This window comes from Mchenga conophoros, linkage group LG7 (assembly GCF_057382185.1).
Source record: "Mchenga conophoros isolate Kocher_MC1m ecotype Shallow Benthic linkage group LG7, M_conophoros_male_GT1.1, whole genome shotgun sequence".
Classification (NCBI taxonomy): Eukaryota; Metazoa; Chordata; class Actinopteri; order Cichliformes; family Cichlidae; genus Mchenga; species Mchenga conophoros.
Window position 1 is genome coordinate 67,563,420 of NC_140532.1, and position 24,324 is coordinate 67,587,743.

The 24,324-nt window shown below is 42.5% G+C and overlaps 2 protein-coding genes across 2 annotated transcripts; one reads left to right on the forward strand and one right to left on the reverse strand.

Annotated features, from left to right (window-relative positions):
* Positions 1-4,675: 4,675 nt before the first annotated feature.
* Positions 4,676-24,259, reverse strand: LOC146571672 (uncharacterized). The gene is made up of 8 exons (XM_085279618.1): positions 24,244-24,259; positions 24,057-24,138; positions 23,898-23,966; positions 23,740-23,802; positions 23,457-23,623; positions 12,376-12,460; positions 5,404-5,562; positions 4,676-4,908 (listed from the first exon to the last, which is right to left on the reverse strand). Coding segments are annotated over exons 1-7 (483 nt in total). The 3' UTR covers positions 4,676-4,908; positions 5,404-5,561.
* On the forward strand, positions 11,283-12,646 carry LOC146571673 (uncharacterized). The gene has a single exon (XM_085281349.1). It carries the CDS (start codon positions 11,283-11,285, stop codon positions 12,000-12,002), a length of 720 nt encoding a protein of 239 aa, XP_085137475.1. The 3' UTR covers positions 12,003-12,646.
* Positions 24,260-24,324: the final 65 nt, after the last annotated feature.

A 24,324-nucleotide genomic window follows, 5' to 3' on the forward strand; every position in this document is an offset into this window, starting at 1 on the left:
CAAAGATGTCATCTGTATATTTAGTAACGAGATGACAGGCAGCACCACATGAATGGTTTCATCTTACATAAACTGGAAGTAGCTGGCCTTTTCCTCCTTGAGTCATATAATTGGTCATACTTTTAGTACCGTCTCATACAGTCCAGCGATGTGTTGCCGACCCATATGTGCTGTGATTTCTACGTCACTTAGCGTTGCTTTGCTTACATCAGTGCAGCGTTCGATACTGTTGATCATAATATCCTATTAGAGCGATTAGAGCATGCTGTAGGTATTACAAGTACTGCGCTGCAGTGGTTTGTATCATATCTATCTAATAGACTCCAATTCGTGCATGTAAATGGAGAGTCCTCTTCACACACTGAGGTTAATTATGGAGTTCCACAGGGTTCAGTGCTAGGACCAATTCTGTTTACATTATACATGCTTCCCTTAGGCAGCATCATTAGAAGACATAGCATACATTTTCACTGCTATGCAGATGACACCCAGCTCTATCTGTCCATGAAGCCAGATAACACACACCAATTAGTGAAACTGCAGGAATGTCTTAAAGACATAAAGACCTGGATGGCCGCTAACTTTCTGCTTCTTAATTCAGATAAAACTGAGGTTATTGTACTCGGCCCTGAAAATCTTAGAAATATGGTATCTAATCAGATTCTTACTCTGGATGGCATTACCTTGGCCTCCAGTAACGCGGTGAGGAACCTTGGAGTCATTTTTGACCAGGACATGTCCTTCAACGCACATATTAAACAAATATGTAAGACTGCTTTCTTCCATTTGCGCAACATCTCTAAAATTAGAAATATCCTGTCTCAGAGTGACGCTGAAAAACTAGTTCATGCATTTATTACTTCCAGGCTGGACTACTGTAATTCATTATTATCAGGATGTCCAAAAAACTCACTGAAAAGCCTTCAGCTAATCCAAAATGCTGCAGCAAGAGTCCTGACAGGGACTAGAAAGAGAGAGCATATTTCTCCTGTTTTGGCTTCCCTTCATTGGCTTCCTGTTAAATCCAGAATTGAATTCAAAATCCTGCTCCTCACATACAAGGTCTTAAATAATCAGGCCCCATCTTATCTTAATGACCTTGTAGTACCATATCACCCTATTAGAGCGCTCCGCTCTCGCTCTGCAGGCCTACTTGTTGTTCCTAGAGTATTTAAAAGTAGAATGGGAGGCAGAGCCTTCAGTTTTCAGGCCCCTCTTCTGTGGAACCAGCTTCCAGTTTGGATTCGGGAGACAGACACTATCTCTACTTTTAAGATTAGGCTTAAAACTTTCCTTTTTTCTAAAGCATATAGTTAGGGCTGGACCAGGTGACCCTGAATCCTCCCTTTGTTATGCTGCAATAGATGTAGGCTGCCGGGGGATTCCCATGATGCATTGAGTTTTTCCTTTCCAGTCACCTTTCTCACTCACTATGTATTAATAGACCTCTCTGCATTGAATCATATCTGTTATTAACCTCTGTCTCTCTTCCACAGCATGTCTTTATCCTGTCTTCCTTCTCTCACCCCAACCGGTCGCAGCAGATGGCCGCCCCTCCCTGAGCCTGGTTCTGCCGGAGGTTTCTTCCTGTTAAAAGGGAGTTTTTCCTTCCCACTGTCGCCAAAGTGCTTGCTCATAGGGGGTCATATGATTGTTGAGTTTTTCTCTGTATCTATGAAGCGCCTTGAGGCGACTTTTGTTGTGATTTGGCGCTATATAAATAAAATTGAAATTGAATTGAATTGAACATTTGACCTCTGATTTTTTGATCAAATCCGATGTTTTTGTCTGCTTGTTCACACTACAAATAAAATGCGACAGCAAACGCGCTCTAGTGTGAACGCTCAAAGCGCCACATGCGCAAAAGAAGACGTCACACACAACGCGCTCTGTTTAGACCCAGAGTACAGTATTGTTTGACTGATGACCTTAATATAAAGACTTCGGACTTGACGTTTCCCAATTTTTGCTTTAAGTTATTTTGTTATTGACATAATAATGTAAATAACCTAATAATGATCCTTACTGCTGTTTTAGAGGAGCGCTGCTTCAAAGGATAGCTGCAGGTTTCTGTCAGAATCTGCAGATTATGCAGTACAAATAAAATGTTCACGTTTCTCCAACGCTGTCTTCACTGACATCTACACTGGATGGACAGGAAGCGTTCGCGATGTCTTCTCCGGAGCTGATAGTTGGCGTCTGTCTTGTGTCGGTGACGTAAAAGACAGATTTAATGCGACATGGCCATCAAACAGCAGTCGCTTTCTAAAACATCGGATATGTATGGGATTCAGCACCACATACGAAAGTGACCCAGATCGGATTTGATGCCCTTTCGCCTGCAGTGTGAACGTAGCCTTGGTGAGGTACGGCGTAACAAGCTGCTCTAATAAACCCAGCAGAGACTCATACGTGCTGGAAGAGTGAAAACGTGGCACTTCCAGATTATTCTAAAACCTCTGCAGCCAACAGTTTTAGTTTGTATTCTCTCAGCTGTAGACTCTGTTAAAGGATTTAAGTATTTAAATATTAGAAAATGAACTCAAACAAGCTTAGTCTACCTACAAAGTTGATGAGGTCTGCAAGTACAGCGTGGGTGTCCGTGTTTAGGATCAGATACAGGAAAAAAAAATACTCGAGGAATAAAGCTGCATCAGGAATGTAGATGTATCACTGATGCTAAAGATTTCATACACTGAGAAACATTAAACCCTCCTACTCGTCCACAGAGGACTGAGCGATCTTCCAGGAATGGTGATGGTGGAGAATTGATTGGTTGGCAGGCATCGATAATCAATAATCAAGTTCCAGGTTCCCCAAACAAAGTGACTCTCTCCTCCACGTGTTTGTGGCAGGATGAATGTTATTTCTCGGTTCAACCCACTTTCAGCCTGGCGCATTAGTATAAATAGTGGCCATTTGAGCATTCCTGGATCGCTTACCTGTGATCTCCTTTTTGGTCACCTGACTTCCCTTTGGCGTTGCAGAGATCATTCTGAAGCCTCCGTCGCGGCTGGTAGGTGTGTACTCATTGTAGTGCGTACATTACCTTACTTGGTGGTAAACAGATATTGTTTTTAGGTCATAGCTGTGGAAGCCTCCTATGAGCCACTCTGCTCATGTTTCATGACGCGCTTTACTCAGTACGTAATTCAATTTTGTTACGATCTCTGCCTTTTGTTGTTCTTTTATAGTAATTATTATGCTTTGCAGGAAGTGTGGGCCTTAGTTTTAGGCAACGCCACGCTAACTGAAGTGCTGCTGCTTTGCTTTGACCGTCTGTTCCCGTTGCGAGGTTTCGTTTTCCTGCTGCTGCCAGCTTTTCAAAGTGGACGTCGGCGTGGACAGCGGCCATATGCATGCTGGTTATGGGAGTCAGCTGGCGTACATATTAATTGACCGGATGATTAACTTATAGTCGGGCAGACGGCAAGTTGGGTTATTCTCCAGCGCTACATTAGTTTTGTTGTAATATATTAAAATTTTCTTTATTCTTTTTTTCAGATGCGGAGTGCCGACGTGGAGGAGACGAGGGTGGTGGGATCCTTTGAGTGTACACACCTGCCTTGTTTAGTTTATTAGTGTGAGTGTGTGATTTTGTGTTGCACTTGTGTCTTGGTGTGTTTTCTTTTTGAGTTTGTGCGTGGCATCCCTGCCCCTCCACTGGTAAGCCTCAGCTCTGAATACCTTTTTAAGCATATCTGTACATGGATATTTATGATTGTGCTTTTATACGGTGTTTTAAATAATTATTAATAAATTGTCAACTTGTTTTACCATTGAACCTCGTCTCTGTACTGAGTATAACAAACCTAACTGCCTTCTTGGTGATTAGTGTTACTTCCAGTATTCTCTGGGTGAAATTCCCAGAGTGGCGTTGTCTTTTAAACTGTGAAGAGTATTTACTTTATTCTCCAGCACAAATTAATCATTAAGCAACACAATCGACACATCAGAGTTACACCTGTTAAAGTGTTGGGGGGTAAATTTAGAACTGGGTTCTAGATGTCCTGTTCCAAATTGGGCGCTCCTGGTTTCTGGATAGTCGGGGAGGACATCCTGCCCTAAACCCCACCAAGCAGCATGAACGTTGTTTTATGTCATTCACATTATTCACTGAGAAGCAGCTCACAGTGCCTCCTGCTGAACTGCAGCCAGTGTGTGTTTGCGAGGCCAACAAGAAGTGCAATACCTCCCCTCAACTGACTGCACACTCACAAGAAAAATTCAATAATGAAAGCCAATATTTTGATTAGAAGAATAAAACTAGAGTGTCTGAAACTGTAACCCAGTAAATTCGATTGCTGTATTGTGCCGGCCTCTGAGCATTCACTGAATTACCTCTTAAATGTCCTGAGAACAAAATCACATCTCTCACAGCTCAAGTTGAAAAAATAGAGGACTGAATAAAGAAGCATCTTCAGCTGTTTATTGAACACTGTGCAGGATTCATTTTAGCGACGACTTCCTCATTCAAACAAAACACACTGAAAAAGCCAGAACAGCAACAACACACACATTTCAGATTTAATGAGGAAGTCTCAGAGCAGAAAAGACGAATGATTCTCTTTTCAAGTCTGCTCACACTTCACCTTTTATTCAACAGACGTAAATGTGAAGAGCTCCGACAGCCCCCCACCCCTGCTCGGCTCTGCCCCCACCACATGGCAGGTGGGGAATGCTGAGGACGATTAGGTGGAGGAAGGCAGAAAGCCTGGGCTTAGCACAGAATACAGCAGTGGACCAAACGTTCTGATGAATCGCCTTCAGTTTTCTTCACACACTGAGCTTTTTAGATGTACTAGCTTATCTGTCACGGCCTTATAAGCCCAAAACAAAAAAAATAGTCCAATAAAGGCCGTGGGTGGAAACAGGTGGTTCGTCCCAGAACGCACTTCCAGCTTGATTCTTAAAAAAATAAATAAATAAAAAAAAGGTTTGTTTCGTGCTAAAATTTAAACCTAAAGTCAACCCAATCATTTTTGCAACTTGGACATGAAAGTTAAATTAATTTGTTCCCAAGTGTTCAATCTTAAACCCTCGGTCGTTTCCATCGCACCCCATCCGTTAATCCATCAATTAATGGGAGGCTTTTCCAAAAGCAAGATTACAGATTTAAATAGCAAATCTAAAAGTTCTTACTGTTCTAAATTATGATTCATAAGAAGTAAGCAAAAATGGCCACAGCATTATAGCTGAAACACCAGCACGGTCTAGCTGCTTCCCTGCTCTGTGTGTTTAGTTACTCCTCAGACCGGAGTCGGTGAATTGCAGCTCGACCCCACACCACGCAGAGCACTGTAGGCAGCCAGGCTCCTGTAGACTGTGGCCCTGTTAGCTCTCCCCCAGCAGGACTTTCAGAGCAGCTGGAAATGAAGCCCTATGAACTGCATCCTCACTTACCCGAAGTCTCAACCTCAGTGGCTGCTGGTCATCAGCAGAGAGGAGGCGGCGAGAGATCCTCAGTGATGTCATCAGGATATATTCTGCACATTAGCTGATTCTTTGTTTACAAGCCTCTGAGATGTAGCTGAAGCAGGCATGATGGTGCGCTGGAGAAACCTGGAGTCACAAGAGCAGAAATTTCTGACGCTCTCGTGGTTAAAGGAACTTTAATCATCCTTTCAACACGTCAAATTTACTGATACATGCGGCAGGTCCAATGTCATCAATGCAGTCGTCGATGAGCGGTAAAGGAGATGCGCCAGGAAGCGTTACAGTGTTCCCGTTGCTCAGGTCTGTAGCATCCTAGACTTTGATCAGCTTTTATGTGCAGTGACATGGAGAACTCCATGAGCTACAGCGTCTAACGAGAGATTCCACTTCCTTTTTCATAACCTCTTTTTATTGGGTTAGCATGTTATGTACGCTGTTTAATATGTGCAGGATTGGTGAGAACAACCACCACAAACCTTTAACAAACAGAAGAAATGCCCCAGAGCAGGAGGAGAGAGCCCAGCCACATGCAGGCTTCGATCCTGGCTGGTAACACTCAGTAAGACTTAACTAGTGAGTGAGACAATAGACCCATCAGGAAAGAGCTGACTGATCTGAGAGATCATGTGAGCAGCGGTTTCACTTCCTCGTACTCCTATACAGTGGCGTGTCCAGCGGGGTGGCCTGGGGGGTCACAGGCCATCCCCCCAACCAGACTGGCCACCCCAGGTGCCACCCCGAAGCTAAAACAATAAAATTCAATCAAATATCAAATGTACGATCATGTTAATGATGATAATAATGGATTGGATTTATATAGCGCTTTTCAAGGCACCCAAAGCACTTTACAATGCCACTATTCATTCACTCTCACATTCACACACTGGTGGAGGCAGCTACAGTTGTAGCCACAGCTGCCCTGGGGCAGACTGACAGAAGCCAGGCTGCCATATCGCACCATCGGCCCCTGTGGCCAACACCAGTAGGCGGTAGGGTAAAGTGTCTTGCCCAAGGACACAACGACCAGGACAGAGAGCCCAGGGATCAAACCGGCGACCTTCCGGTTTTCACAGTGAAGCTCAGATATCCGAGTGTAAGTGAATGCAGCATCGGCTTCTGCACTATGAGCATCACCTTAGCAAAGGTAGGAGAGCCAAGCACGAAAGACGGTGTTCTGGGAATCCATCCTACCTGGCAAACCATCCTACCCGTTGTTTCTGCGCATGCGCACAACACGAAATTAACTGCCAAACCGTCCTACCTTTGTGAATGTCACCTACAAGCATACTTAAACGGCTAAAATTTAGTGGCAAATCGTCCTACTTTTGTTAATAACAGCTACAAGTATACTCTGATGGGCAAAGTTAGGTGGCAAACCGTCATACCTACTTAAATTGGCCTGGAATTACTCTGTGACAGCAGAAATGTGCATAAACTACTTACGGTAGGACGTTTTGCCAAAGTAGGATGGTTTGTCAGAAAACAATTTTCGGCGAAAGAAAATGAGGAGAGAATAAATGTCCCGGTACGTAATATTAAGTTTGTTGAGTTTAGTAAACTTCGGTGAAATTAGAATACAAAGAAAAAAATAACACTTGAAGAATTATTGCAGCCGTCGAATATTTCAGACAGTATGCTACTGAGGGAGCTAACATAAGAGTTATGAGTTATAAGATATAATCCAAGTCGTAACATTGCTGTATGGAGCTGCAGATTTGGTTGCAGGTTAAAGGCCGGTCTGTGAAAATATTGTCGGGCATAAACCGGTCCGTGGCGCAGAAAAGGTTGGGGACCGCTGCTTTAAATAATGTTTCCTTTTATAAAAGTAGGATAATGAAAAAACATTTATCATAAAATTTATTATTGACATGTTTGTGGCAATTAATATGTGAATCAACTAAATGGGGGGGGGGGGGGGGGGGTGTTAGCCCAACTGGTCTTAAACTAAGAAACACTAAAGTTACATTTGAAAACAATTTAAAACAAAACATCCCCATTCTAAAATGTCATGTGACAATCTGATTGGCTTACGGAGTGATGATGTCACAAGGACTTTGTTGCCTTTGATCTGAAGTCTATAAATAGGGGTCAGAAGCAGCAATTAATCAGTTTGTTCACAGCCTTCAAACGTTCGACCAGAGATACATTTGGAAATATTTCTAAGCCTTTTCAGAGTCACTGTGCACGGGCTCCAACATGCCTCGAAAAGGCCAACAAAGACAAAAAGATTATGCTCCCTGTCCTTTGTGTTCTGGCCGGCCAATCTCTCCAGGAGAAATTGTGCGGCCAATCTCTCCAGGAGAAATTACCACGGTTGGTGTCTTATCAGTCCAAAGAGCATTACAGGAAAGTCAGAAGGAAAAATCTGACCTACATTACAAAATTAAACAAATTGAAGAAGAGAAGCTTCAACTAGAGGAAAAGTGCAGACAACTGGAAGCACGAAATAAAGACCTGGAAGAAAAACAGCAACGCCAGCCTGATATAAAAATGATCAACGAGGGCTCGGGAGTGAAGTTTGATGAAGGACGAGAGAAGATTTTTTCTCGTTTTCTTTCATCAGGAACACAGAGTGCTGAATTAAAAGAAACATCTGCCCAGCTTCAACGAAAGAAAGCTAATATTGAGGAGATACAGTGGGATCTCCAAAACATTGAGAAACAGAATCAGGTGCTTCGAGGAAAGCTCAATGAAGCGGAGAAAACAATTGAAAAAATCCACCAACAGAAGACTGAACAGGAAATACAAATGCAGGACGAACTCAAAGCCATGCAGAAATTGTACAACAATCTGAAAGTCAAGTGTGGTGAAACAAAGCGCAAAAATAAAGAGCTTCTTGAAGAGAAAAAGCAACAGGAAGAAGAAAAACGTATTATCCAGGACTTTGAGAGAAGGCATCTAGAATTGCAAGAATTTTATAATAAAGAATATGAGGAAACACTTCAACTGAAAAGAGAAAAGGAAATACAAATGAAGGACAAACTCAAAGCCACACGGAAATTGTACAACAATCTGATAGTCAGGTTTGGTCAAATAAAGCGCAAAAATAAAGAGCTTCTTGAAGAAAGAAAGCAACAGGAAGAAGAACAACGTATTATCCAGGACTTTGAGAGAAGGAATCTAGAATTGCTAGAACTTTGTGAAACACCTGAACTGGAAAGAGAAAAGGAAATACTGGAAAAACGATGTTCAGAGATGCAGTGTAGGATTGATAGAATGAAGAGGAAACACTCAGCGGTCATTAAGGAGATGTTGTTGAAGTCCAGTGACTTGAAGAGCCAAATAATTGAAATGCAGGCACAAAAGCAACAACAAGAGAAAATGCATGAAGACCTGCAGCATACGAGTCAAGAAATCCAGAGAAAAAATGAGCTGTTAGAAGAGATGCACAACAAAAAGCAAGAAAAGCTTAGAAAAAAACAAGCAACCTTAAAAGAAATGAAGCAAAGATGCCAGCAACTCGAGCAGCAGAATGCAGAAACAAACGATCAGCTGAGAACCCTTATCCTGGAGAAGGAGCTCATGGAAAAATACCTGAAAAAGAAGAAAAAAGGCTGGTTCTGCCGCTTATTCAGATGATTTAGCCTCGTCCTCCTCCACCTGTGATCCATCTTACCTTGCACCTCTCCTGTCCCCCCTAACACATATTCTCCACCTTCTTCATCTTTTTTCGTTTTTCACCCTCCCCCCCCAACCAGTCCCAGCAGTTGACTGTCCCCTCCTGAGCCTGGTTCTGCTGGAGGTTTCTGCCCGTTAAAAGGCAGTTTTTCCTCCCCACTGTCGCCTCGTGCTTGCTCAGAGGGGGTTGTTGGGGTTTCCTCCCCTCCTCCTTTCCCCCCTTCATTTACTTATTTGCTTGTTTAACTTTTCTTTTGTTGTTTCTGTAGTTACTTGTTTTACTTTTTTCAACTTATGTAAGAAAATAATAAACCAATTGAATTTATCCTTTGAGTATTTTTCATCTAATCTTTACAGAGTTAAGCTCTGTCTTTTATTTGCTTGTTAAAACCCCATCAATGGTGAAGTAAAAACCCTGGGACATGGTTTAAAACGTTGAAATAGACTAACCAGCTAGTCTAAAACTAAGAAACACTTAAATATTACGTTAAATTGAAAACAGTTCAAAAGAAATATCCCCATTCAAAACTGTCATGTGATAATCTCATTGGCTTATGGAGTGATGATGTCATAGGACATCATCACTCCAGCAGTTCAATAAGGCTGATAGAAGGGTACAAAGAAAGGGGCAAGGCAAACTGATGCAAAACTAAACTTTAACCTAAACTGGGTGAACTAAAACACAACATGAAGAACCCTGACATGAACAAACCTGGACATGAATACATGCGACCTGGAAACATGGTGTGAAACAACAGACGACCTGGGCCCTGTTTCAGGAAGCCGGTTTAGTGCAAACTCTGAGTAAGTATATCCTGAGTTAACGAAAACTCTGGGTTTTCGGTTTCACAAAGCGAGTTTAGATTAATTCTGAGTGAGTTACTATGACGACACACTCCGTGAAGCTAACCTGCCCCCTAGCAGGTTTACTTCAACTAACCCTGACCTTCTCCGCCTCTTTGTCAGAAACCTGACTGTAGGAAGTGTCAGACATGGCGTGCTCCTTCCTTGAAGAGCCAGTAGATGTTGAAGCCCAAATTCTCCGCAGAGCTCTCCGCCGGGAGAGAGTGATTAGAGCGCGTTCGGACATTTTATCATTTCCTGATGATTTCCTGTGTGAACGTTACCGTTTTTCAGCACAATCTATAATTTATTTGAAGAACATCCTCAGGCCTAATATTACGCATGTGACACATCGCGGACATCCTCTCAGTTCTGTACATATTATTTGTATTGCACTTCGGTTTTTTGCAAACGGGAGCTTTCTGTATAATATTGGTGACGCTGAGCACGTTTCCAAGGCTACCGTCTGTCGGGCAGTCAGGAATGTTACAGTTGCACTGAAACGTCTCCTGTACTGGTTTGTGGTGTTCCCCGGTCATAGACCCACAAGATTTATCAAAGAGGGATTCCACAAAATTGCAGGTATCAGGATGAACGAAACTTAATTCATGATGTGGTGATACTTGAACTACTACTTAAATTTTACATTTATTCTCACGGTTCCCAGGCGTGATTGGCTGTATAGATGGCACTCACATTCCAATCATTGCTCCTTCAGTAAATGAAGGAGACTATGTGAACAGGAAGTCTTTCCACAGCATTAATGTACAGGTACATAGTTCCCTGTAGCATTTCAAACTAACAAATTATTTCATTATAGTAATGGATGCTAATTTGTGTTCTCTGCACTGTGAAGATCATATATGATGCTGCCAACATTATCACAAATGTGGAAGCCAAGTGGCCAGGCTCTGTGAGTGGTGGTGGTGGAGGACCCCCACCTGTTTTTCGGGCCTCCGCTTTTTTTCTGTTGGCTATAACGGGTCACATTTGAGCATACAGAGTAAGCAAATATGTACTTGTAATGTGCTCAGATAGTTTCAATTAGTGCTTACAGAGGGGAAATTAATGTAGCCTCTAACTGCAATTGATTTACAGCGTTCAGTAATACGATGGCACTAGTCCAAGATGGCGGCCAACCAAACCGGTTTGACAACCGGTTTGACCGGTTTGACAACCGATTTGACCAGTTTCGTGTGTGTGTGCGCATGCGCGTTCAGGTGTTCTTACCCTCTGGGCGGGAACGACTCCTCCTAGTGGGATGTGCTAGGTTGTATGGGTATAAAAGTGATCCTTTCACATTCTAAGAGCATCACCGCCACGGTCTGAGGAGCACCGACACATCGCGCTAAGGATCCCCGACGCATCAACCTATGGAGCTCGGAATGACACCCAGCCAGGACATCGCCCATGCCACAGGCACTCTAGGTATGTCTTCAGGAGTATGCAGTCGGGGTCCTCAACGTAAAAAGCAACGCTGTGGAAACGCCGCAGATGGAACTGTATTTAAGTTAGAATATCGAGGCGTCGAAGGGTATGTGTATGCCATTAAATATACCGAAGGGACAGTTGTGCTTAGTGTAGATTGTGGTGAGGGATTGTTTTGGGGGGAAGCCCAAGTCATGTCTACTAAAAACTGGAAGCTCTTCCGCACCGTAGTGTGTGCGGACCTGGACAATGTGGGTTTCCCAGAGCTGCTGTATGTTTCCCAGTGGAACAGTGCATCAGGCCCTGAGCTTTACAGGGTTGAGGCTGATCGTTTCAATCGCAACCCCGACGACTTTATTTTTCTCAGTGTATGTGATGACAGGGATAGTCTTATTGCTTCCAGAGGGCTTGAAAACTGGAGGTTAAATCCATACCCTCTAAACCTCGAAGAGCGCACAAGATGGTTTAAGGACTTGTTTTTTATACAGTGGTGCGACTGGAGAGGTTTGTCGCGTCTGTTTAGCCAGATTGATGACGCGATCAAGAGGGACAGACTCAACACTGCGTACGAGAGTATTAGAAAGCGCCTTGTTTTTGACGATCTGGCGAGTTGTCCGAAGACTGGTTTGCCTGGTACCCTGTGTAAACCTAAAATCATAAGACCTTCCGACAGCTAAACAATAAACTGGTAGGTTTAATGTGCGGGTGTGTGGGGTTGAGTGTGTATCTATGTGACAAATTAACAGGTTGTGGTTTTCATTTTACAGAGAATGACACGCCCTCGTGGGACCTGTTGGAGTCACCATCAACAGAGCTGCTAATCCCGACCCCCAGACTCCACCACCCTCACCACAATGCTCGCAGGACCCCCTCATATCAGACCTGTGGGATGAAACTGTAATCGACATCAAACTCGCAACTCTCCACCTGTTAATGTTGGCTTTGAATGAGTTTATACAAGAGACATGTTACGGATGCCAAACAGGCCACCCCAGTCAGGTGCAACACAGCTGCTTGCAGGAATTGTCTGAGTATTTCTTCGACACCTACTATGATGATGTGATGATAAGGCTCCAGACTGACCGATTCATCCCTGCCATCCGGCTGTTTGTACGCTCATCCACTGCAGATGGGTCTGGAACACAAATCCGCAGAGTTGCAGAACACATCATGTGTGAACTGAGATCAGAGCGATATATAGTATGCGCCATTAATGACAACATTGGGCACCTGCTAGATGCAAGTACTTGCGCCCGCCGTGTTAAACCAGCCATGCTCCGCATGATTGGAAACTACTGGGCTGGGTTACATCTGGTTTAATGTGGGGTGTCCAAGTATCCATTGTCTGTGATTGTGTCTTTGTGAAAATTAAATAAAAAGACTTGTTAAGATCAACATCATAGTCATTTGTGGTTTGTAAATCATGGAAAGCACATTGCATAAAATATATCATGATCCAGCCCATCCTGCGGGGTTAGCCAGTTTAAATAAGCTACGTATAGCGGCAGGGGAGGCATCAGGTGTAACACCTCCACTATCTCAGGTCAAACATTATTTAGAACAAGACGACACCTACACACTCCATAAACCTGCGAGGATCCATTTCCCCAGAAATAGAGTATTGGTGACAGGGGTCGACAAACAGTTTCAAGCCGATCTGGTTGACATGTGTGAATATGTGACAGATAATGATAATGTGAGATATCTGCTAACATGTATAGATGTATTCTCAAAATACGCATGGGTTAGATGCCTAACAAACAAGACAGGGTCTGTTGTATCAGCTGCTTTTGAGGATATACTTAGTGAGGGTAGGATCCCTGTGAAACTACAAACAGATGAAGGCAAAGAGTTTTATAATGCAACCTTTAAACAGCTAATGAAGCGATATAATATCAAGCATTTCTCAACAGCTAGCGAGGTTAAATGCAATATTGTCGAGAGATTCAATCGTAGCTTCAAGGGTAGAATGTGGAAGTACTTAACATCAGCCAACTCCCGGAGATATGTAGATATCATACCAGATCTCACACACGCATATAACAATGCTTATCACAGATCTATCCAAATGGCTCCGGCAGAGGTGAATAAGGATAATGAGAAGTCGGTCTTCAACGCGCTGTACAAAACGAGGCCTCAGAGGGAACTGCGCTTTAAATTTAATATCGGTGACACTGTACGAATATCAAAACTGAGAGGAAAGTTTCGAAAAGGATACGAGCAGACCTACACCGATGAGATTTTCACAGTCAAGGAACGTATAGGGAGACAGCCCCCAGTGTACAGACTAGTGGATTTAGCAGGAGAGGTATTGAAAGGGTCATTTTATGAGCCTGAGATACAACGTGTGGTTGTTGATGAAAACAAAACATTTAAAATTGAAAACATATTGGCTAGAAAAAAGGTGGGTCGGAAAAAGCAGGTGCTAGTGAAATGGCTAGGATGGCCCAACAGCTTTAATTCGTGGATTCCAGAAAAAGACATCGTTGAGGCGTAATTAACTCAGATGACGCAGCTCTACACACATTCATTCAACACTGAGCATAGACTGAGAAAGCATGAATAAAAAGAACAACAATGCAGGCTTCTATGTAAGCCTCTTCTCGAATGCTTCATCACATGTTTACCCGGGTAATAAGATATCTAATTTTAGAACAAAGCTAGCAAAACCTATTGTTTTGGATCAGCCATATGAGGTCGCTGTTATAGAGATACAGTACCCACGCATATGGCGGACTTTTCCACAATCAGATTCGGAAGTGGAAATTCATGACCCCGTCAAAGACGGAACCATAGCCGTAACCATGATCGAACTGTCTGTGGGCCATTATGCATCTGTGGAACAGATAATAAAAGAATTTAATTTTAAATGTCAACAGCACCAAGCCACTGGAGACATTAAAATGCAGTACAACGCCGTTAGTAACCATGCCTGTGTTATGGGGCCTAGGGGGACTATTCTCACATTTAGAGGGAGACTGGCGGAAATCCTAGGATTCAAAACAGGAGAACCGTTTGCACTTCATTATAAAAACACATATGCCCCGCACCCCGCAGACATATACGGGGGAAAATATAACATCTTTATTTATTCAGATATCGTTGATTACCAGCTTGTGGGTGACGCCCACGCGAGGCTATTAAGAGCTATAAATATTACAGACGATGACCGCCGGTTGCCTATTCTACAATTTGACAGCCCACACTACACACCTGTGTCAAAGACATTAATCGACGACATAGAAATTGATTTGAAAGACGATCGAAATCAACACATACCCTTTTTATACGGCAAAGTGTTTGTCAAGTTACACTTCCGACCGATAACACAGCATTTTTGAAAAAAAAGGATGGCCGTCTACAACTCTGATGACTCAAAATATGTAAAATACTACTTATCATAGGCTGGTGGAGAGCTCGGAGGGTATGTTGGGACCAGTACACAATATGGGACAGGTCTGGGTGGGTTGTTCCGTAGCTTGTTTAGATTTGCAGTACCGCTGTTTAAAAAAGGAGTCAGCATAGTCAAACCACACCTAAAAACAGCCGCATCGGGCATAGTGTCTGATGTCATAACCAACATAACCAGACCCTCAACCACTAAGCAGGACGGTAACGGCTTGTATGTGTATACGCCCAAACCATCTAAGACCCCACCCCCAGGGCAGCCGTTGTCTAAAAAGCGTAAAACCACAAAACCTAGCAGGAGAGCCACCAAACGGACACCGTCACGCAGAGTGAAGAGACCCAGAACCAGTCGTTCAAAAACTGCAGCGCTTGACATATTCTAAATGGCACTGTTACACAGTCATTCTGGAGAATGTGTAAAAACAGAGCTCGATCTTTTTACTGTCCCATACACACAGACTAGCATTGAGAAAAGTACATTTATTGAAATCCCACCTGTATCTGCAATCACTGATGGAGGGCCGATCGAGTTTTACATCTCATCGTCGGGTGAAGATTACCTGGATCTAAATGACTCATATATCTACACACGGGTGAGAATCACAAACGTTGATGGCTCAAACCTGGCTAGGGACGCTAATGTAGGATTTATTAATTATCCTGGATGCAGCATATTTAGTCAAGTCGATATTAATTTGGGAGACCGGCTCATTAGTCAATCATCCAATACATATCCATACAGAGGTGTGATAGAATGTCTTATCAATTATAATAAGGACACTTTAGACACACAGTTCAGCACCGGGTTATTCTGTAAGGATACAGCATCACACATGAATGACACATCTATAGAAGGAGAGAACCAGGGTCTGATGACCAGAGGTGGCTACACAGCAAATAGTAGTATTGTTGAATTGATTGCACCAGTACATGCAGACCTGTTTTTTCAAGAAAAACTGTTACTTAATGGAATCGACCTGTCGCTGAAATTTGTGCGCTCTAAAGACGAATTTGCTCTCATGACAGCGGATGCCAATGCATACAGAGTTAAAATTGTCTCAGCCAGTCTCTTTGTCAAGAAAGTTAGTGTATCACCTAGCGTCAGACTTGCACACAGCAAGGCATTGCACCATGCAAACGCAAAATACACGGTAGACAGAGTATCTTTAAAGACCTTCTCCATACCTGCAGGGGCTAGAATATCAACAAATGACCATTTATTTATGGGTAGGATACCTAAATTTGTCATCATTGCATTCATAGACAATGAAGCATACACAGGCTCCTACCAGCGTAATCCATTTCATTTTGAAAACTGCGATATAGAATTTATGTCTTTATATGCTGATAGTCAGGCTTATCCTGCTAAACCATTCCAGCCAAATTTCCAGAGAAAACACTATATCAGAGAATTTTACCAGCTGATACAAACCACAGGAAGACATTTAAAGGACAGATCGTTGGCCATAACACGTGACGACTTTGGTAACGGCTACACTTTATTCTGTTTCAATCTGGAAGCTGACGAAGGACATTCAGGGAATGTGTCGTTAATTAAAACTGGGAACGTGAGATTGGAAACCCGTTTCAGAAATCCACTACCCCGTACAGTGAACCTCTTGTGTTATTCTGTATTTGATTCAGTCATTGAAATATCTAACATGAGACAAGTGCTCTTGGACTACTATTGAGACAAAAACGGTCATGAACACTATAAAACTATCAGCCGCGGTCGGCGGCATTATCAATAAAAACACACATTTCCTAGGCGTGTTAGCCTATGATCAGCTAACCACTGAACGGCTTCAAAGACTCCCTGCTATGTGTATTGTAAACACACACCCTTCTACGATGCCCGGGGAACATTGGCTTGCTGTTTATATTTCGAGAGACAGACGCGGTTATTTTTTTGATAGTTTTGGTCACTCGTTAGACAGTTTTCCCCCAGCAATAAAGGTGTTTCTTCTAAAAAACTGCTCCACTGTTTTATATTCAGGAAAACAAGTGCAGAACGACTTCTCCATCACATGCGGTCAACATTGTGTATTTTTTTTATATCATATGCAAAATGGTGTATCTTATGCCCGCCTGCTTAACATGTATGGGTCTGATTTAATTTGTAATGATGCTATGGTGTGTCGATTTGTCAACAACATACAACCTGTTGCTGTATGCAGTGATTATGTGTGTGTGCAATGTGGATACTGATATGTACTAATGAGAATAATAATAAAAACAACATGAGAGCATGATTTAATCGAGTCAATGGTATTTATTATCAAATCTCATATATATATATATATATATATATATATATATAGATTCATAACATACTTTGTTTAAACATAAATAAAAGAAATCAAACATTAACCAGTAATAAAAGACATAAAATATTTAACAGTAATAAAAGAAAATAAAACAAAACAATTTAGCAGCAATAAGTGAAAAAAAACATAACAGTTGAAAAACACCAAACAGCAAATATTTTTAGCAGAAAAACAATTTCTGCAATAAGAAAAAAAAAACTGAATTCAAAAATCCAACCACTCTACAGGACCCCCCTTTAATTTGTTTTTTTTATTCTTTATTTTTTTTAGTGTACTATGTCGCAGCGGTCCACCGGGCGTGTTCTTTTTTGGTGTGTGTTTTAAAAAACCGCAGTCTTCAGACAGTGTGTGATCGGTTTTATACATGGCGACGGTCTTACGTATGCCTGTGTTAGATATGGCTGATAACGGTATGTTTAAATCTGAGAAAGCTTTTAAAAACTCTGTCCAGCCGATAGGTCTCAAACCCTCAGAAGGTGTGTGTGTGGTTGTGACGGCTTTAATTAGATCATAAATGTGTGAACCAGGGATGGTTTGTTTATCAACAACAATTTCGCCTTTGTCATTGTAAGAGATCAAGTGTGGCGAACGGTTCACCGCTGATAGAATAAGTTCTGCATTCCTCCTACTCCTTTTAGGTATGTGTGTTAAAACATTCTCCGCAACAAGATCCCGCACCCCGGCATCACCATGAACAGGCAATGTGTCCGCCGACTGGGGTTGCACATCCCTGTTAAATTGTTCAGGTAATGATAAAGACAATACATTCTTTTCACGGGCACCTTGTCTCACAAGGGTGAGGTATCTTTGGAGAATATCGCTGTATTTTTTAGCCTTCTCATACACATCTATGTCAGAATCTTGTAACACTTGTAACATCTCCTTGTCCAACTTGTTCTGAGACTGTTGTCTGATGGTGCCTGTTTGCTGCTGCTGCTGCTGTTGCTTTATTAAGTCCAACTGGTGTTGGGGTACCAAAAACATCTTTTGCACATGTTCCATTTTCACCTGTTTGCTATCAGACTGGTTATGAAAGGGATTGCAGCCCCTAATAACGGCAGTAAAAACCCTCCAGATTGGTTGATTGTCTTTCTCTTTTTCAAAGATTTTATTTTTTTGTCTGCAATCAGTCTGATTATTGTTTTTTTCTTTTTTAGCTGTTTGTACTGCTGATTGGTCAGTGGAATGTTACCATGCAATACATTAAAGGCTATCTCACACAATGCATTGATAAAATCTAAGTTTGAATTACTAATAATAACTCTGCGTAGAGTAGGAGGAGCCCTGTATATCATCTCCAACAGAGACAGATTCCTCCGCATGCGTGATGACATCCTCTCACCTCTTTGCTGATTTTTGTTTTGGAATGTAAACAACCGGACGGTCTGACAGTAAATTTGTTCTGAGTCTTGAATAGTCCGGGGTCTTAGCTTTATAGTCTATTAAAAGATACCCGTATGTTGTGGATGTGGCATCATTAAACGCTTCTATAAAATATTTAGTATTACCCGGAAACATTTGCCTGGCTAAAAGCATAACCTGATATTTATCTCTCGGATTTTTAAACAATATTAGGTAATTAGTGTTCAAGGAAATGGTTCTACTGGATTTTCCCTGAATAAACAAATTCTGAACTAGATATATACAACTCAAATTCCTATGATGCACATACTTTGTGAACACATTTTGTACTTCTAAATTGTTAGCTGCATCGTTCATTACATCGTCTATAATTAACAAATTGTTCTTTTCTGCAGGCAGAAGGGTGTCATCAGCAAGAGATTCGGGTATACCGTTAACAAAGTTTATGTTTCTTATCTTAAGAAGCTGGTCATATAGTGGCTGCCAGCATGAGTATATATACACAATGTTATCAATGCTGCATGATATAATCCTGGAAGAGTTTTCAATTATGTTTTTAACAAAAAAAGTCTTGCCACAGTTACTGGGACCGCTGACCACCATGCTGAACGGATGCTGCAACCGGGCGTCAAACCGCTGTTCTAATTTAAAATCCATAAGGAAGGGTTGTGAAGTCTGGGAGCACACGGCGCTTATTGTAAACAACTTTAACTTTTTTCACAATGGTTTCATTCTTCAAATGAAGCTTCTTTTTATCGCGTCTGATGCTATCAGACACGGCAACTAGGTGTGCGTCTGATGTCTGATTGGCTACAAACTTGCGGACTAAACCTTTCAAGGAGTCGTGGGTGACAACTTTCGAGTTTAATGCATTCAGTGTGACGCCTTTACATTTCACCTGGGTCTTGCCCAGCGCTGTGTGATACGCGTAACATTTTGGCCCACCGGAAACAAATTCCACTATGTAATCCTCCACACCATCCTCTCCACAATCTAATTCACTTGTGAGATCCCCCAGAAACGGACCTAGAGGAGGCATCCACTCGCCAGGGCGTGCCGTGAAAATGACACTGTCCGTGTCACAATACAGCACGCGCTGCTGCAAGTTGTCTAGCAAATCATACAGCATGAGTCTGGCGTGTGCAGTGGTCATGGCCCCGACAAAGACATTAACGTCCTTCACACGGGAAGCTCTACCATCAGCGTGGCGCCACTGCACCATTGCGACGTCGTCAGAGATGAAACAAAACTGACGCACGTCGTACTGGTCGCTAAACATTAGCTGGCTAAATCTGGAAGGGTCTGTAATGAGCTCAGATGATGCCATGTTTGACCTCATGCTGAAACGACCCCATAACGAGTTTAACAACAGCTTGTTACAGTTACGAACAGCTTTATTTACACAAATCTTGGATGGGTCTAGCATTATTCCCTCCTTCTCATAATACTCGTCTATGTACTTCTGCTGTTCGTCAGGTGTGTTCACATGTTCAGGATACCCCGAGTCCTCCTGTTTGAGTTTTAGGAAGGCTTTCACATAGTCTTTAAACAATGTGTCGGTCTTATTGGGGAAATGCCACACCTCATCAACAGCAAGAACCCTGTATCCCTTCTCAACAGCTTTTTCAAGCTCAAATGAGACCCATGTGCCTTTCAACACCCGCTCACTGTCACTGTGCCCGCATGCAGTATGCTGGTTCTGGTCTTCAGCACACATGCTGCAGAGTGGAAACATCAGTTTTCCATGGCATCTGTAGGGTAGGACGGGGTGAAAAAGACCCTTAGGTGGGAGCACTGTGCATTTAACAAAGCCGAAATAATTTTCTAGCTTGTCAAAGTTGGTGTAAATGACTTGAGGGTGTCCTACAGGATAGTCTTTTTTAGACTGCACTGTGGGATAGAGGCTGGTGAAGTCGTAGTAAAATATTTTTTCATCACAAGCAGTCTTGTGGTACAGCTTTAGAGCATTTGTGCGACCGCCAAAAAGGGCGTCTCGGGGATTCAGGCGTTCTGGCTTTCTGTACGTATGCATGAAAGCCACAACTGCAGGGTCTGTCTGCTTCAAGGCAGCCCATTCACACTCCCACATCACTATTACGCTCACACTGTGTTGTGATCTCAGTGCATCAACTTTGTCACAAAACATGCGATGCAGCAGTCCATAGGATGCTTTGCTGACAGGATTAACTTCACTCTCGGGGTAGCATTTAACACAACCGTGGTGAAAACATCCTGCAAATTCATAAGCTGTATTACTTGTGGGGTCAAAACCGTCCACAAAATACGGTCCAACCCTCTGTTCGCCTCCTCTGAGAGCATGTTTTACCACTTTGTTGGTGGTGTGGGACACATATTGAAGCCATTCAATAGAGACGTTAGAAAACGTCTTGTTCTGCTCAACGTATGCCCCTTCATACGTGAGAGCGAGCGCGTCTCTAGGCAGAAACAGCGTTTTATACACACCCATACTAAATGCAGCCAGGGTGGTATACATGAATGGATCAACTTGAGTACAACCCAGTAGCGTGTCACGATAAATGATGCATGCTTTACGCAGGACATCAACATCGTTAACACAGTAACGCCTGAGTTCAGCCTGAAAATCAAAGGGATTCTGTGAGGCAACCTGGTACCATTCCGTGAATCGCACCTTATCGCTTTCAGACATGTGCTCATAGCCGTAGAAGGAGGGGTCTGGGTACGGGCCCACATAACGCTCATTATCCCTCGTATTAAACCTGTGTGGGAAATGGCCCTTCTGCAGGTCTTGAAAACCTAAAGCAGAGGGTATTTTGGCAAGGCCCATGGGCAAAAAGCTGAACGAATCAATCCACCGCTGGTCATAGTCCCTGTCATGCATTAAAATCACACGGCTCCCTCTCATTGTGACACTAGGTGTTATGCTCTGTCTGACAAAGTACTCGAGGAGTATGTAGTTATCAAAGCCAGATGCATTATGTGCTATGAAAGTGTACCCACGAAACCTTGGGCGTCTGTAATGCTGCACAAACGCCTCCACACACTTTAATGTATTAAATGTGAACTTATTGCCCTTCAGATCAGACGCACACACAAAGTTAGCCTCGTGTTTACCGTTGTGGTACCGCGTCTCAAAATCATATAAAATGTATTTATCGTTAGGCTTCTGTTTTTCAACAGGCTGTATGAAACACTGATGCTCGGAGTCTCCTGCTAATTTAGGTTCGCGGCAGTGCTCGCATCTAGGCTGCGCACATTTGTGTGGCAATTTCTTGGATTCTCTATATGTGGTGCCACAGTGCATGCAATGTTTCATATTATCACAGGGGATCATGTTGTGTTTTAATTCAGGTAATTTGTGTTGTTGGTAACAGTGTTGTGATTTGCAGATGCGGTTACAGTCGCTGCATTTCACTGTGGGTCCCCTGTGATGTTGACAGAGTGTGTAACATGTGTTACATCTATGTTTACAGCTGTGCTGTAATGGTGTATTATATATACTGTAACAGAAATTACACATATAGGATCCCCCCAAAAAAGCGGTCGGGTTTAAAATCAGGTGGTAATGTTGATTATGGAGATACATCATCAACGTGTTAGGGTTTGGCTCTTCATGTGTGTAAAAACATTCCAGGCGTTTACGCCCTTCTGTGTGGTAATAGATTACAATCTTAATGTTGAAGTGCTTCTCAAATTTACCGACATCAGAGAATGATACTTGCTGTGTGTTGCATAGACCTACTTCAGCATGCATCTGTTTAGCTGTAGCAAGTTTTTCATGCTCAGAGGATGATGAGTTTAATGAATGTGCTATGCATAGGGAGAAGCACAAATTGTTGTTTGTGTTGTTTGGTGTGTATAAATGTCTGCCTTTCTTTGAGAGAATCTCACCATAAAGGTATGTGCGCCAGTCTTAAGCGAGACCCGCCACTACTGTTCTGAGCTACCGTGACAATAAACTCTAATTCATCATCACCGATAGATTCATCATTACTCTGCATAACTTGTGCAATTTGATCGAGAAACAGCTCCGGATCATACCGATCATCAGCGTTTAAAACAGCCTGAACATCTGAAGCCAGCGAGGGGCCACGCAGGACCACGTTTAGAACACTGCCCTGTTGGGATCCCGCCACAGCTCTGTCTATCACATTGGCTAAGCACTCGCGCACTCGCGCCGGCACTTGTTCTGGATGATCGAGACTTATACCCCTAAAATCAAGGCGTTCACGCAATTCGCGAGCATTAAAATTAGGTATCTCTCTAATGTGTGACTGAGAGCGGCTGCCGGATCCAGACTGCACAACGGGCTCAATAACAACTGCAGTAGCTGCAGCAGAGGTGACCCGGCTAGATTGTGCATCAGACGCAAAATCACCAGCAGCACAAGCTATATGGTTAGCATCAGTAACAGCAACGGCCCGAGCAACACCTGCTGTACTATCACTATTATTAGCAACAATAGCCCCATCAGCAATAGCAGACGTAGGAACAGTCTGACAAGGATGTGTATCGGATGAGGCTGATGCAGGCACCCTATTAAGTCTAGCTATAATATCGTCTAATTTTTTATCTGTTTCTTCAGCCCACTGCATAAAAGTCTCTAAGTCAAAACATCTAACAGGAGTGGAGGTTCCGTTATTATGTTTAAATAATTTATTTGGAGGGTCCATGGTCTGGATTTTAAAAGTCAGGGACTTGAAATTTTGCTGCAGATGTTGTCTAATGTACTACACACTTTGTTTATGAGTTTGGTAAACTGTTGCCTTTGTACCTGTGCTTCTTGGTGGTATTGATTGAGTCTAGCTTCAATCAAACATAATTTATCAGCTATTGAGGCTATATGACTCTGTTCAGCAGGCTGAGCGTCTGGAAGCTTTATGTAAGCATCATACGCCGCTGATATTTGAGAGTCTGTTATGCCGCCTTCTTCGAAATCTATGTGTGAATCAACGCTATTTCTGACACATTCTGGGGTGGTGGGTATATGAACTAGATCAAAATCTGATATACTGTACTCAAAAACATCAGAGAAATCGCGATGTAGCCACTCACTCGGAGGTGTTGCAGGTTCGCTGATGAAGATCGGTTCTGACTCTCCACTGCTGCACAAAGCTCCAGGTTTTTGTTGTTCTGGGAGGTCGATACTGCTTAAACAGTCCAAAAACGTCTGGAATCGTACGGTGTCCTGATCATTATGAGGAGGGGTGCTGTTCTGCAGTCTGTGAAGATAGATAGACATGTGTTAAAACATTTTATACATGTACCCATTTCAAACTGAATAACCGTGTCTCCCTCTCTATCTCTTTTTATCTAATTTATATATGCCTATGCTTACCTTGTAGTGTGCGTTATTCGGGATGGTCCTGCTCCTCCACACACACGGTTCTCTGGCGTGGCTCTGTATGTGTAAAACGGTCAGTTTAGAACATTTGTAATTGTTTAAACCCCTTTAAAAAAAAAAATACACAACTATACATCGCGTTGTATACACACCTGATGTAAGGTAGGGCTCTGTGGTCGCGGGGTCTGAATGTTTTCCTGCTCAGTTTGTTAACCCTGGAACTAATCAAACAAAAACGTTATTACATAATTTAAAACAATCGCTAGTTTAAAACATACATACGTTTAAAAATCCAGTAATGCTGTACACACCTTGTGCCTGTTAGAGAACTAGTTCCAGCTGTAAAAGCGCCCGTTTCTGAAGAAAAGGGTCCTGGGCCGTTCTCCCGAACTCCTAAAAATTAAGCTTTTGTTTTAGGAAAAAAAATAGTTTGAATATCCTATAATATGTTAACATAACACTTTTTAAAAATCCAATAATAGGTTTTGTTTTACTTACCGTTTACGATGGCCATGTTATACACTGTTAAAAAAATCCGTAAATTTAGGGGTCCCTTTACCGTGGATTTGCTACGGATTC